Source organism: Gadus macrocephalus, chromosome 14, assembly GCF_031168955.1.
Source record: "Gadus macrocephalus chromosome 14, ASM3116895v1".
Taxonomy (NCBI): Eukaryota; Metazoa; Chordata; class Actinopteri; order Gadiformes; family Gadidae; genus Gadus; species Gadus macrocephalus.
Genome location: NC_082395.1, coordinates 1,686,866 through 1,702,219, shown reverse-complemented (window position 1 = coordinate 1,702,219; position 15,354 = coordinate 1,686,866). Strand labels below are relative to the sequence as shown.

Sequence of the window (15,354 nt, the reverse complement as noted above, 5' to 3'; positions counted from 1 at the left end):
TGAATCTAGCAGAAACAGAATATTAAAGTCACTAGACCTGAGTTCAGAATTGCAGCGCAGCGTTTGTATATCTTAACATGTGTCTGGGTGCGATGTGTCTACGATCGTTGTCATGCAGCAATGTTTACAGTAAGGCCATGCTTAGATTGACAAAAAAAGGCTCTCTTTCCTTTTGCTTGATTGTAATACAACTACCTTCCCTTGAGGCTCTCCTGATTCCTCTGAAGACCACTTGGCCTCCTGTCCTCTAAGGAGGCTGGGGTTCATGAGACCGAACGGCCAAACTGTTATTGGTGCTATTCTTTGCTATGCTTTTCTTGGATAAGAGATTTAAATATTTTCTACTCTATTTGCGACTATTTAAGTTTGGGCCGCTTGCTATATGATTTTCCCATTCTGTTGATTTTCTTCCTCTGAGATAGTAAAATATTGCACTGAAATATGAGAGATGTAAATTGAGTATTCAAGATCAAATCAGCTCCGCGCGCCTGTCTGGTTTTAATGTCTGCTGTTCTAAGTTTGAACAAGTTTCATTCTAAATTCTGTTCTTTTTATTCTGGCTGTTAATTTCATTAGTTTTTCCTTTTTTAAGTTTTGTGCATACAGGTACATCGCATGCTTGCATAATTGCATGTACTTGTCACACATTCATTAAATATACTTGGTGAAAATCGAACTAATGGGCTTTTGCTATTTCCCGAATGTCTTCCCTTGCTCTTTCAACATTTTTAATTCTTCATTAGACTCATTTATAATTGTTGGACAGGCCTCTTCAGTCCATACCCATATTTGAGGTGAGCCTTAATACAGAGCATTCATTTAATAAATGAATATCAACCAATGACTTGCATTGTTATGCATCTGCCCCGACCTTGCTGTCCTGCCATTAGGCAAGGCATGAGAATGTGTTCTATTTCATTCTTACTGACCGCCAGAGGCAGTGCTTAACACTGGATGTTATCCATCGCGCATGCGCAGGTCGAGTATTTAATATCAACAAAGTCACACGTGACCGGGGATGACGTCGGGCCGCCCGTCTATATAAGGCCACGTCACTCTCCAAGATGTCCCTTGTATCTTCTCGCAGTAGCGAATACAGGTTTAGAGTAAGAGATAAGCTTGAATAAAAGCAATATAAGCCGGTGACTCTTTGCTGGTAGCCCTGCAACCGCATGGTTGGAGCCACGAATTCGTCCTCCAAGGGCTGCGATTAGTCACGCTCGGCTTTGTTTTGAACGCCGCATACCGGTGTTTTCGCCGGTGAGCTCGGCTCACGCTAGACTAACACAGCGTCTTCATCAGCTGTAGCGAGGCTGCTAAGGTAAGTATTCTCTCTGTGTTAGCTTTAAAGTTAAGTAAGATAAGGGGATTCTGTTTTCGGCACCCGCTTAAGCTTACGTTTTGTTTTGTTTGCCTCGCTGCATCGGAGATTGCCATTACCGGCGTCTGCTGCCTTTTGTGGCAACTTTCGTTTAAGTTAATTAAAGGCTCCCAGAGTGTTTTCGCTCGTTAGAGCGTGTACTCCCTTATTTGGAATTAAAGAGCAGAAGCTCCCCATTACGGTTGAGGCTAATGGGTAAATAAGAAAAATTAATTCATTTTGAAAAAAAGAAAACAGAACTCTGTTTTAGTTTGAGTTTCTTACGTTGAGCAGTTTGCTGCACTTTTGTTAAATTATTACTGTTGGGTGCTTTCGCCCATTAGTAACTACTTTACTCTGGGAAAATACTATTTTTTGATAGCTTATTTCCCCCAACATGTTAGGCTCACATGGTTGCCGCACTTGCATGGCTCCACTGCTAGCCCTAGATGGGCATGATGAATGCCCCGCATGCCTCGGTGTGGTCCACCTGAGAGAGGGGCTGTCCGACAGTCAGTGTATGAATTGCAGTTTCATGCCACATGGGCTGAAAGTGGCAAGACTAGCCGAGGTGGAAGGACCTCAGGTTGAAGGTGAGCTTCCCCCGCCTGGAAGAGAACCAGTGGTACGAGTACGCTCCCCACCCAGGGCTGCCCCGCCCAGGAAGAAGGCTAGGAAGGCTGACGGTTATGCTGCCAAAGCTAGTGTGGACAAGCTAGTGTCAGAGTTCGCTGAGATTAAGAGTTTGCTCTATAACCTTCAGCCAGTCAGTTTGGCGTCAATCTCTCAGGCTGAGGCTCCAACTACACCAGAATGGGACGGAGATGCTCTGTCTACGAGGGCTTCCTGTAGCCAGTTCTATGAAGACAGGCCGGGACAGGGCGAGGTAGAGGCTTCTACCCAGGCTTCTGAAGGCGGCTCCCAACATGTAGGGAGTGGGTCTAGGGCAGGCTCAGAAGCTTCCCCGGCCACGGTTAAGCCAGTGGTCCGAATGGCACTGGCACGCTTAGGGTTGGATGAGGCTCCAGCAGATATCGCTCCAGCTAGTGCATTCTTTAGGCATGTCCCGCCACAAGATACTTTTTCTGTGCCTCCCTCCCAGCCATATATTAAGGAGCTTCACAGATGCTGGCCAGACCCCAGATCTCTATCTCATCACACCAGTGACAGCAGGGCCTTGGCTTCAATGCAGAATGCCAGCAAGCATGGACTTGACCGAATGCCAGCCGTAGAGCCGACCATTGCTTCCCTCATTGTGGCACCAGAAGAGGTGTTGAGGCCGAATGCTCGCTGTCCCAGGCCACAGTGTCGCATCACTGATGACCTGTTAACAAAGTGCTACGACACAGCGGCACGTATGGGCCGTATCGGGAACTCCTTGTCCCATTTGATATTGGCCCTGTCTCAGTCCTTGCAATCATCCAGTGCAGATGCTTCAGTGCAGAGTCTAAGTGACACGTCTTTGCAGGCATTTGCCTTCATGACCAGAGAGCTTGGTAGGCTGATGGCGTCGCTTACGCTGGCTCGCCGCCAGGTATGGCTGGCCCAGTCCCCATTATCAGAGCCATGCCGGAGGACCCTTCGCACTCTCCCCGTAGTTCCGGGAGAGCTGTTTGGCCCAGCAGCACAACAGGCCTTGGATCGTAGCATCCAGGCTAACCAGACACGGCAGCAGTTTGCTTGCCTTCGGGGAGCTGCATCCCAACCGAGGCAGCAGCCTCCACAAGGTTATGGCACCAATCGTCCTCTGCCGCTAGCACGTCCTAGTGGTTATTCCAGGACCTCACCAGCTCCTGAGCGACCCTATCAACCCCGTCGGGCTCCCACAAGGCCAGCACCACAGGCACAGAGGGGTCGGGGGTCGGGGTTTCCCCCCTCCAGGCCCCCAAGAGGGCGTGGGGGCAGGTACTGACGGCTCATGGCCGGGCGTCGGGCGCTTCACCCAGCAGCACCTAATCTGCTGGGGAAGTTGCACTACAGACCCTTGGGTGGTGACCACGCTTTCCCAAGGGTACAATCTCCAATTCCGACGCCGGCCCCCAGTTTTCAGGGGGATCAGACTGACTACAGTCAGCGATCCCACAAGGCGACAGGCCCTCAGCCAGGAGGTATCCACCCTCCTGGAGAAGAAGGCCATCGAGATCGTAGATCCTCAGACACAGCAAGGTGGGTTTTACTCAGTGTATTTTTTAGTTCCAAAAAAAGAGGGTGGGTTTCGCCCTATACTGGACTTACGAGGGCTGAACAGTTTTCTGAAAGTATTGCCCTTTCACATGCTAAAGACAGCGGAAGTGCTCCAGGCCGTCGCACGGCAAAGCTGGTTCACATCAATAGATCTAAAGGATGCATACTTTCACGTCCCGATAGCACCACATCACAGGCCATACCTGCGCTTTGCATTCGAAGGGCGGGCCTACCAGTACAGGGTCCTCCCATTCGGGTTATCCCTAGCCCCACGGATCTTCACAAGGTGCATGCGGGCAGCGCTCGCACCAATGCAAGCCACCGGAATACAAATCCTCCCTTATCTGGACGATTGGCTTATTTGCGCTCCAACCCGGCAACAGGCAGAGCAGAACACCACAGCCCTCCTAGGCCATGTGGGAAGGTTGGGTCTTACAGTCAACTACTGCAAAAGTTGTCTAATACCCAGCCAACAGGTATTATTCCTTGGCATAACCCTGGACTCCGTCCAAATGCTTGCCTTCCCGTCTCCACGGCGGGTAGAGGCCATACTCCAGATCCTCCTGCATTTTCGGGAGGACAGGAGGGTAAGGTACAGCCTTTTTCTCAGGCTGTTGGGAATGTTGACGTCAGTAACGTCAATAGTGCCACTGGGCCTCCTTCACTTGCGGCCGTTCCAAGTTTGGACCAATGGCCTCCACTTAGATCCAAGGTTGCACGGATCCAGGAAGGTCAGGGTGTCCAGTCAATGCCTCCTGGCATTACAACCCTGGAGACGCAGGGCATATCTTGCCAAAGGTGTCGCACTAGGTTCGATCCCCTCACGCCGCGAAGTGGTGGTGACCGATGCTTCGCTCTCTGGCTGGGGGGCAGTGTGGCAGCACAGGGCAGTGAGAGGGCTCTGGAGTGCGCCGCACAGGACACAGCACATAAATGTGCTCGAGCTCCGTGCTATTTATTTAGCGCTCCACCAATTCCTGCCATACTTGAGGGGCAGACATGTTCTGGTACGATGCGACAACAAGTCAGCTGTCTACAATGTGAACCACCAAGGGGGCACAAGGTCGGCTCAGTCATTACAGGTTGCACAGCAACTTCTTGTATGGGCTCTCCCTTACTTTTCCAGCCTCAGGGCTATGTACCTTCCAGGGCCACAGAATACGGTGGCAGACTTTCTTTCACGTCAGAAACCTCCGTCGGGGGAGTGGCGACTCCACCCAGAGGTAGTAGAGGCAATTTGGAGCAAATACGGCACAGCAGAGGTAGACCTGTTTGCTTCAGAGTCCACAACACATTGCCCTCTCTGGTTCTCTCTGTCAGAGACGAGTCCGATGGGACAGGATGCCTTGGCACATCCGTGGCCATGTCAACTCCTTTATGCCTTCCCGCCATTTCCACTGATAGGGTTAACTCTACACAGAGTTCAGAAGGGGAACCACAGACTCCTGCTGGTTGCCCCAAACTGGCCAGGGAGACCTTGGTTTCCAGTAATGTACAGGCTGCTAGACGGAGATCCATGGTGCCTGCCGAAGAGGCGGGACCTGCTCTCACAGCTGGGGGGCCACATCTGGCACCCCAGACCAGAGTGCCTGCAGCTATGGGTTTGGCCCTTGAGGGGCCTGATCCACTTATAATGGAATGTGACCAGGAGGTAGTTCAAACCATTATGGACTCAAGAGCTCCCTCCACCAGGGCACTTTATGCTAACAGGTGGAAGATATTTGCAAAGTGGTGTGAGGTACAGAAAGAGGTACCGGAGTGTTCCTCAGTGCCAATGATACTGCGTTTTTTGCAGTCCTTACTGGAAAGGAAGCTATCTGCTTCCACTTTAAGAGTGTATGTGGCTGCCATTTCATCCAGGCACATTAAGGTTGATAGCCGGACGGTGGGGTCTCATTCTTTGGTGACCCGATTTCTTAAAGGAGCCCAGCGGAGGAACCCCCCACGGGCTGTCAAGGTTCCCTCATGGGACCTACCTCTGGTACTTGGAGCCCTCCGTCTCCCCCCGTTTGAGCCCTTGGACCAGGCGCCACTGAAATGGCTGTCGGCGAAGGTGGCCTTTCTTCTGGCGATCGTGTCAGCCAAGCGTGTGAGCGAGCTTCATGCGTTGTCAGTGAGTGAAGAGTGTATACGCTGGAACTCAGATGGCACAGGGGTGGCACTGTGGCCTAACCCATCTTTTTTTCCAAAGAGGCTGTCTTCGGCCCACTATAATCAGGTCATAGAGCTAGCAGCTTATGGCCCCTCACACCCACCGGATGAGGAAGCTAGTTCAGCAGAACTACTCTGCCCGGTGAGAGCCTTGAGATATTACATACAGGAAACTGCCGGTTTTCGTCAGTCTGATGGCCTGTTTGTCTGCTACGGGGGCCCGAGGAAGGGGCAAGCGCTGTCCAGACAGAGGCTTTCGAAGTGGGTGGTGGAGGTAATTGAGGAGGCATACAAGTCAAGAGGACTGTCTTTGCCTCTTAAGATCAGAGGCCATTCCACCAGGAGTGTCTCCACCTCCTGGGCAGCACTACGAGGAGTGCCTCTAGGTGAGATTTGTGCCGCGGCCTCCTGGGCTTCAGCGTGCACCTTTGCCCGATTTTACAGGGTCAATGTAGCTGCTCACCACGCAGTGGCTGCAGCTGTTATTCAGGAACCCTCAGGCCCTTCCTAATAGGTGGGTACAGGATTCCTCGTGACTACGTTGGTAATAGTCATCCAGTGTTAAGCACTGCCTCTGGCGGTCAGTAAGAATGAAATAGAACGAGAGTTACGTATGTAACTACGGTTCTATGAATTCTGGATGACCGCCAGAGTTCTCTGTCACTCGGAATCTTGCGAGAAGATTCTGAAGGGACATCTTGGAGAGTGACGTGGCCTTATATAGACGGGCGGCCCGACGTCATCCCCGGTCACGTGTGACTTTGTTGATATTAAATACTCGACCTGCGCATGCGCGATGGATAACATCCAGTGTTAAGCACTGCCTCTGGCGGTCATCCAGAATTCATAGAACCGTAGTTACATACGTAACTCTCGTTTTGGGTGAAGGTTGAAACCTGGATGTATGGACCTGTTGAACATTGAGAATTAAACAGAATAGTAAACACAAGTGCGCGTGTTTTACTGTTATGTTGGTGTCGGGAGAAATCACACTAAATATCCCCATATAAATCACATTCAACGACCTATGTGGTGGTAAAGGTAATCAGCCCCAGAAATAATACAGCTGTAAAAAAAACATTTTAAAGAGTTTAAGTCTCAAGCACACATCCAGTAATACAGTCTGATGTGATGTCATCAGACCTGCGTGGTATCTCGTCTGTTCTGTCGAAATAAGGCGTTTCTGTCCGATGAGGTGTTTTACTTTTTAAGGTAATTTTTAATTTGAATACGTTTTTTTCTCGGTTGTCTTATTCGTTGTGTAAACATGAGACAAACTGGACAAAATGATTTGTGGTTGAGTTTTTTTTTATTTGAAACAATCATATTTGTTAATAAGCTCTCATCAAAATGTGTAAAATGGTATCTCTAAAGGGCCTTTATAAAACCACCGGGTGTGAGTGTGATTAGCCATTACAAGTCGTTTAGTATCGTTGCAGGTGTGACGCTGTTTCCTTCTCCCAGCTGTGGATGAGGGCCGTTCTAGGCCAAATTATGCTTCTTTCTCCGTTGTTTTTGGTGATTTTCTTGGCATCTGACAAACAGTTTCTCTTCTGACGCTTGAAAATGCTGCCCGTCTTCTGTCGCCGGGCAGAAAGATGTCCTGAAGTGACAAAAAACAGAAATTTATGCCAATCAATCTAGCTGATATTACAGATATGTCAGTTACAGGTACTAACATTTTCCACTAGGTGGCAGTAGAAACAAGCACGCATCATAACTGTTATAGTCGGCATGTTTTTAACAAGAATACTGTGAAAGCACTGGGGAATATCTTGTTAGGTTTTTATTTAATCATTCATATGTCAGAATGTCTTGTCCCATTGCACGTAGGCTCAGAATAACCAGACAAAAAGTTAGAGAAGCATATACACACAGAGGTAAACAATGATCATCATTACTGCTGTTAGGATGTTATGACATCTATTCTCCCCGTACCTCTTCTGCGTCTCCCCCACTTTGACGGAGATCCGGCCCACGCTGAGCTGTGGGGGTGCGGCCATGTTGCCCCAGGGCAGGATGGTGTGCATGCGGGTCCACACGCTCTTCCACAGAGCGGTGCTCTGCCACTGGACTCTGAGCATCATCAGGTCTCCGATGTCGCGCTCCAGGGTGATCAGGAAGGCGTAGGTCCGGTTACCAGAGACCTCCTCCTCGCTGGGAAAGCATTAAAGAATTAGTTTAGATCAATGCTAATCAGAATAGACCTACTGTGTCTAGGAGAGAGGCCCAAAGCCTTGGTTCGTTTTGGATTACTTAAACCAAGGCTAAGAGCAAATCAAACTAAAAACAAACATGATGGAAGCATATACAGTGAGCCAAGCCAAAGATTACATAGTGGAGAAAAGAGTTTTCCAACGTGATGTTCTCCGCTGAATTATTGATCCTCTCCTCTCCATTTATAGTTCTGTTATCCCGACGCACTGTTTCCACGCGTGTTCTTTTATTGAAGAGATGGTTGTTCAGCCTCCAGTTGCGTAACATCCAGGGCAGAGTACAGTAGCGCACGGTGAAGTTCAGCGGAGCGAACCGTGCGTAATAACGCAGGAGTGTCGCGGCGCGTCGACTCACAACTGGATGGGGAGCTCCCCGATCTCCTCGTTGGTCCCTGTCAGGGCGATGATGAGCGACGGCCTCATTCCCTTCAGATGGTTGGTGAACTGCACCTTGAACTGGTAGTGGTAGACTGCAGAGGGAGAAGGAGACGGAGAGGTCATTGTTAAGATGAAGCACTTACAAGGTGACTTATTTGACTCATTCAAATACGTCACCGTTGCCATACAGGTCTAAACTGTTCCTCCAATATGTTTTCGATACAGTATCGAAAATTCCTCAGATACTGCATGAAATGCGGTGAGTATCAGCGAGTACGCAAGTTTATGCACCGATCCAATACTATCACGTGACATTTACTACACAGACAAAGAACATCACAAACTGGTAGAAGGTGGAAAGTTGGAATGGGTCATCTCCGACCTACGTGCGTTGAACAGATTATAGAGTGCTGCCATCGTAAGAGAACCCTTCAATAAGAAAAAGTGGTATTCGTAGTTACAATGCTAGATGCTGTATCGGTATTATGTATACTCGTTATCGCCGATACCGATACTGAGTAAAGTTCAGGAATCTGAATCGGTATCGGAAAGGGAAGAATGTTATCGGAACATCTTGGGCTAAGTGAGGAGGAACAACATCATCCATGGAACGAACAGTATCATGAGGTCGGCGAGCGTTACGTTTGTAGGGCATGCGGGCGCGCGTCTTGAGGAACAGCTTCTTCCCGACGGTGCCGCCGTGGCCGTGGTGCGCGTGGTAGCCCAGCCGGGGGCAGCGGCGCCGGCGGCAGTCCAGGCACAGGCCCTTCTCGAAGGCGTCGTGGTCCCTGCACACGTAGGCCACGCTCTGCCGGTCGCGGTGCAGGAGGGAGTCGATCAGCAGGTGCACCGAGCGCTCGTGGGCGCACTTCACCGTCTGCTCGAACCCTGAGGACGAACGGACGGAGCCGTTAGTGGACACGGCAGAGTCAGGGCTGGGAGTAAACATCGATACAGCGATATAGCGTCCCCTTTCTTTGTGCGATATCTGAATCGATTAAAAACAGTTCGCTCTGAACAGATTTCCCTGTCCCTCGAGGTGCCGCTCAACAAGTGAATGAATGCAACTTGAACGGATGAGGTCACGATTAAAAAGTATCAGATATAACAATGCACATATTCCCTGTCCCCCCCCAGCAGGTGGCGCTGTGGTGGCCCTCACCGTGCAGGCCGTACTCGGTGATGTGGTGGTAGATGTTGTGGAGGTCGCAGCCCGGCTGGAAGGTGCCCCCGTTGGGGTAGAAGTCCTGGTGGGCGACCGGCTGCTTGATGCCGACGCTCAGACCCATGCGCTCCTGGGTGAACGTGTGGACGGCGTCCACGAAGTCCGCGTCGTCGGGGGACAGCCGGTCCACCGGGGACATGCCCTCGAACAGGGGCCCCGCGGGGTCCAGGCCTGGGGACGGACGCGGGCAGGGGGGTCGGCGTACTCAGTACTCGTTTATGTGCGAAAAAAGTGCAAAATAAGGAGGGAAAATGATGTTTACAGGGGTGGGGGTCAGCCGTGACAAGCCATTTGAAAATCTGCCTTTTCCTGGGCCCTAGTGACGTCACAAGTGGGCGTGTCCACCTAGATATACGCTGGATAGATCAGTCTACCAGCGTACCCAGTGGATTGTGGCAGACGTTGCTGATCTATCCATGATGCATCTAGGTGGACACGCCCACTAGTGATGTCACTGGGGCACAGGGAAGGGGAGATCTTCAGACGGCTTGTAACGGCTGATGGCACGCACTCTTTTTGCGTCGTGTGTTTGTGTCTCTTCTGGTATTCGTGCTTCCAGCCTCACCGGTAATTCTTCCGAGTTTCTCCGAGCCCCTGAAATAGCTCCCAGCGAATCCAGAGATGTGTGCTCCAAGGCTGTAGCCAATCAGATGGACCCGCTTCGGGGAGAGCTTGTAGTGGTCCTGATGGGGGGGGGGGGGGGCATGGAGTATTGATTGGCTACTTGGTTATGAAGACACAATAGTTAAAGTGGATCATTTGAGGTGATTTGAGAGTTGTATAGTGAGAGCGCCGAGTGTTGTTGCTTTACAGTAACATGTGGTTGACGGGCTGGATTCCTAGAAAGCATCATAGAGAGACGCCCTGTTGTTCAGAAACTAGCCGGGAGCGGTCTGAAGTCTAAACTGTCTCGTCTCATATATTAACCCTCTCATTATGTCTTATATTAACCCTCTCGTTATGTCTTATATTAACCCTCTTATTGTGTCTTATATTAACCCTCTTATTGTGTCTTATATTAACCCTCTCATTGTGTCTTATATTAACCCTCTCATTATGTCTTATATTAACCCTCTCATTGTGTCTTATATTAACCCTCTTATTGTGTCTGGTCAAATCTGAGGAGTGTCCTTTCAGGTTTCCATTATGTGCTACATAGAGCGGGAACATGGGAACCTGGAACATACCACCGGTTGTCATGGTTCCAGAGTGGGCCCTACGATATGGGGCCGTGCCCCCTTGGAACAGAGGAACGACCCTGTCTGCACACACACACCTGGAGGTTCACACGATTGTGAAACAGACTCACGTATCAGGCGAGGCGTACTGGCCACCGGAGAAAGATAGATCATCAAAAAGGATTTCTCCAGGTTGCTCTATATCTTTGCTCTGATAACGAACCGATACTGTAAACAAGCTGTCTGGGTTTGATCATATAAGCCAGGTTCATTAAGCATCAGGTTCAGTAGCTTCAAACCCTAATCCATGCCATCATTTGGACTTAATCCTTTGTCATTTACATATCCAAAGTAACACTTTGGCCAGAGCAAACCAGGGCAGGCACACCCATTGTTTAGACACTGAACTGTGGACTGGTTCATTGACATTCAAAGATTCTTCGAAGTCTCAAAAGGGTGACACAGGGTGACACAGGGTGACAACCGTGTGGAAGATCATTTCAGTGTGACTCGCTCCCCTGTTCTGTTGGCCTTGATTCTCTTCCCCTCGGTCAGTTGACAAGTAAGCAACAAGCAACAAAGCAAGCAACAAAGCGTTCATGGTGAATGGCCATAAACCGCTGTACCTCCTGGGCCTCATGCCGCCCATGCCACCATAACTCAATGAGCCCTTTAGTCCCCGGCTCTTTAACCCCGAGGTTAAAGGGGTCCAGCGCTGACCGTCTCTCGAGGGCCATCACCGACCTGTAGCCAGCGCAGCAGAGTCGCCACGTCCTTCCCCACGGCACGGGTGTTCTGCACGGCGATGGGGTAGTGCTGGTGGGCCAGCCGCAGCCAGTCGGTGACCACCACGTTCACCTCCGCCAGGCTCTGCTCCAGGCCGGAGGCCAGTCGCAGCACCCAGCTCTCCATCATACCGTCCAGCTGGAAGAGGGGGGGGGCGGAGCCAACGCAGAATCATTTACCACCCAAAAATATGATTATAGCAAATAAAAACTGAATACAGTCGTCGTTATTTCACGGCTGATATCTATGATGAAATAAAATAAATATATCTAAACAATTTAGACAATCATGGGTCCCCGGAAGGTTGCTAGTTGGACCCCCAGCTCCTCCTAGCTGAGTGTCGAGGTGTCCCTGAGCGAGACGCCTCACCCTGACTGCTCCTGACGAGCTGGCTGTCGCCCTGCGTGGCCGACTCCGCCGTCGGTGTGTGAACGTGTGCATGAACGGGTGAATGTGAGGCAGTATTGTGAAGGCTTTGAGTGGCCAGTGCGTAGGAAAGCGCTGTATGAATGCAGTGGGGGGGGGACGTCGATGACTAAACGACAGGTGGAGGCGGTCCTTACCGACCAGCCAGGGCTGATGACGATGAGACCGCGGCTGCTGTTGAAGCCGGGACACGAGGGTCCCCCCGCCTGGAAGGGGTCCAGGGTGCACCAGTCCTCCATGCGGCCCCCCGGGGAGTACAGCCTGAACACCGACTGGCCCACATTGGGTCCTGCTGGCGGGGGCGTGGCCGGGTGTGGGCCCCCCAGGTGGTGAAGGGACAACCCTGAAACACAGACATCTTTTATTACATATATAATATATATATGTATATTTAAGCAATAGATCACGCCAGGCGGTGGTATGTGCTCATTATACCACTGTTAAGGGGCGTTGTCCGGCCCCGACGCGCAGCGGAGGGCCGGCGACCCCCTTCACAGTGGTATAATGAGCACATGCCACTGACTGAAGTGATCTATTGCTTTTATACAACGGTTACTGTTATGGCGAAACGAAAGTCATAGACACACTACATTTAAAAAGAAACCAAGAAAGTCAAAGTAGCCGTTTTATTAAAGAATACAAAAAAGTAGTCCCTCCTGGCTGCCTTCAAAATGCACGACGGTCGCTATGCAACACAATTTAGCGTCCCTCCGAGAGAAGGCTCGGCTAGAGCGGTTCGCCGGCAATTTATCCTATGGAGCAGTTCACTCGCCGTGTGCCTAAGCTTTCGTTAGTCTCTCCCTTGCCTTGCTCACTCCCGGAGTAACAACATTTACACCCTCTCCATCGTTCATTATATTTTTTACTTTGTAACTTTCTACTTCCAGGCGCGGAGTGATATGCAAACTTTCACAAAATGATCGGGCGTCATAGCAGTTATGTATACGCTCATTATGCAACAGTTAGGAACCAATCAGATCGCTGGATTTAGGCCCCCCGTTGTATAAATATATAGTTTATATAATTACTTTTCCCTGAACATTAAAAACATTACTATTAAATTGTATTTTATTCAGAGTAATAATTTTGCAATTGTATAATTTATTATGCAATGACTCTGTATATACACTGGAAGCACATGGAAGACCAACACACACACCCACACACACTTCGTGTGTGTGTATGTGTCATTGCCCCTACTGCCACACGTTGATGTCAGGTCGTGGCCTCAGGTCATGTGAACCCTACACTTGTCCAAACACATCTTACATAATACTTTGAACAACCTGTACTCATACAGCCTGACTGGAATCGCGGTCGTAGACCAAAGCAAACATGGCTTCAGTCAGGCCTTTTCTAGCGGAGAAACTGCTCTGATCACCACCAGTAGCGTGTTAAAGGAGACATATTCTACCACCAGGTGTGAGTGTGATTCGCCTTACAAGCCGTTTCGAAAATCGACCCCATATGACATCACTAGTGGGCGTGTCCACCTGGATCTGTGCTGGACACGTGGACACGCCCACTCGTGATGTCATATGGGGCAGATTTTCGAAACGGCTTGTATGGCTAATCCCACTCACACCTAGTGGTGTAATATGCCCCCTTTAAGCTCATCGTTCAGCCCAGCTGGTTCTCTGATTCAGCAGACACTTTGAGGAAGTGTCGTTCTGTGGTGAGCGATCTCCAGGCCTCGCCGCTCAGCGGACGGAGGAATGAGGAACGCTGGTTAACAAACAACTCCATTTGTTTGGATCTTAAAAGCTCACGGTGATTTATTGAATTGATACAAGCTGTCATTCACTGAAGAAACATGCAAAGAAGTGGGCTGCTTTAGCATGGAGCAGTCCACTTTGCGATGTGCGATTGACGTGGAACAGTCCACTTTGGGGCAGACCATTTACACAGAGAGTCCACTTTGGGGCAGACCATCACAGTCTCCAGTCTATGCTGGTCTTGTGTTGCCATCCTGTCCTCACCCTTTTATCAGCTCTCAGGAAGCTCAGGACAACATTAAGCTTACGTTCGTTCCATGGCCAGCTCAACGTTTATCTTAAATCTTTTCCTCATTAACATGTCGTTTAACATGTCGTTCAGACCCTTTCTAAAGCCCCCATCACCCCCTGAATACACATAAATAATCACCTCTCTCAGGGAGGGATGTCTGTGTTCCAGCCTCACGTTTTCCTAGCCAGAGTCCGACGGCGCCCAGGTCAAAAGTCTGTGTCCAAATAGTAATGCGCTTATATTAACCCTCTCATTGTGTCTTATATTAACCCTCTCATTGTGTCTTATATTAACCCTCTCATTGTGTCTTATATTAACCCTCTCATTGTGTCTGGTCAAATCTGAGGAGTGTCTTTTCAGGTTTCCATTATGTGCTACATAGAGCGGGAACATGGGAACCTGGAACATGGGAACCTGGAACATCCCACCGGTTGCCATGGTTCCAGAGTGGGCCCTACGATATGGGGCCATGCCCCCTTGGTATAGTGGAACGACCCTGTCTGCACACACACACCTGGAGGTTCACACGATTGTGAAACAGACTCACGTATCAGGCGAGGCGTACTGGCCACCGGAGAAAGATAGATCATCAAAAAGGATTTCTCCAGGTTGCTCGTTATCTTTGCTCTGATAACGAACCGATACTGTGAACACGCTGTCTGGGTTTGATCATATAAGCCAGGTTCAGTAACCATCAGGTTCAGTAGCTTGAAACCCTAATCCATGCCATCATTTGGACTTAATCCTTTGTCATTTACATCTCCAAAGTAACACTTTGGCTACAGAAAACCAGGGCAGGCACACCCATTGTTTAGACACCGAACTGTGGACTGGTTCATTGACATTCAAAGGTTCTTCTAAGTCTCAAAAGGGTGACACATGTTAACCGTGTGGAAGATCATTTCAGTGTGACTCGCTCACCTGTTCTGTTGGCCTTGATTCTCTTCCCCTCGGTCAGTTGACAAGTGAGCAACAAGCAACAAAGCACTCTCCCTATGGACATGGTGTCAGATTTAACAGAATGGAGGAAATCCCTCAGAGAAAAGGCATGGACCACCAGGCAGTAGCTTCAGCCTCTGGAGGTGTGAGGGTCCTTGAAGGAGAATCCTACAGCACACCTGGAGAGCACATCCTGCTGTACTCAAACCCGCAGATGACAAACCAAAGGGACACATTGGAGAAGTGGTCTGGAGTCAGGAGGCGAGAGCTGATTGGCTCCCTGGTGTCCAGTGTCACTGTACCAACAGATTGTGAAAGAGCATTTATGAGTGCAGGGGGATTCTGGCAGGACTTGCTGACTAACATTGAACTCTGTGATTTGAAATGCTCTGTTTCAAACGGAGCACAAGTTAAATGTTAACTTGTGGTATGAAGTAAGTGCTATTTCTGTATTTTGGCATTTGTCTAAGTGACTTTGACCACACTGCGTGTTTCAGCCATTCA

General features: G+C 49.7%; 1 protein-coding gene across 1 annotated transcript; it reads right to left on the bottom strand.

Annotated features, from left to right (window-relative positions):
• Positions 1 to 6,632: 6,632 nt before the first annotated feature.
• lipca (lipase, hepatic a) lies at positions 6,633 to 15,083 on the bottom strand. Its single transcript, XM_060071264.1, has 9 exons — positions 14,833 to 15,083; positions 12,042 to 12,247; positions 11,437 to 11,616; positions 10,080 to 10,197; positions 9,452 to 9,685; positions 8,932 to 9,177; positions 8,267 to 8,381; positions 7,634 to 7,852; positions 6,633 to 7,298 (listed from the first exon to the last, which is right to left on the bottom strand). The coding sequence occupies exons 1-9, from the start codon at positions 14,912 to 14,914 to the stop codon at positions 7,178 to 7,180; spliced, it is 1,521 nt and encodes a 506-aa protein (XP_059927247.1). The 5' UTR covers positions 14,915 to 15,083; the 3' UTR covers positions 6,633 to 7,177.
• Positions 15,084 to 15,354: the final 271 nt, after the last annotated feature.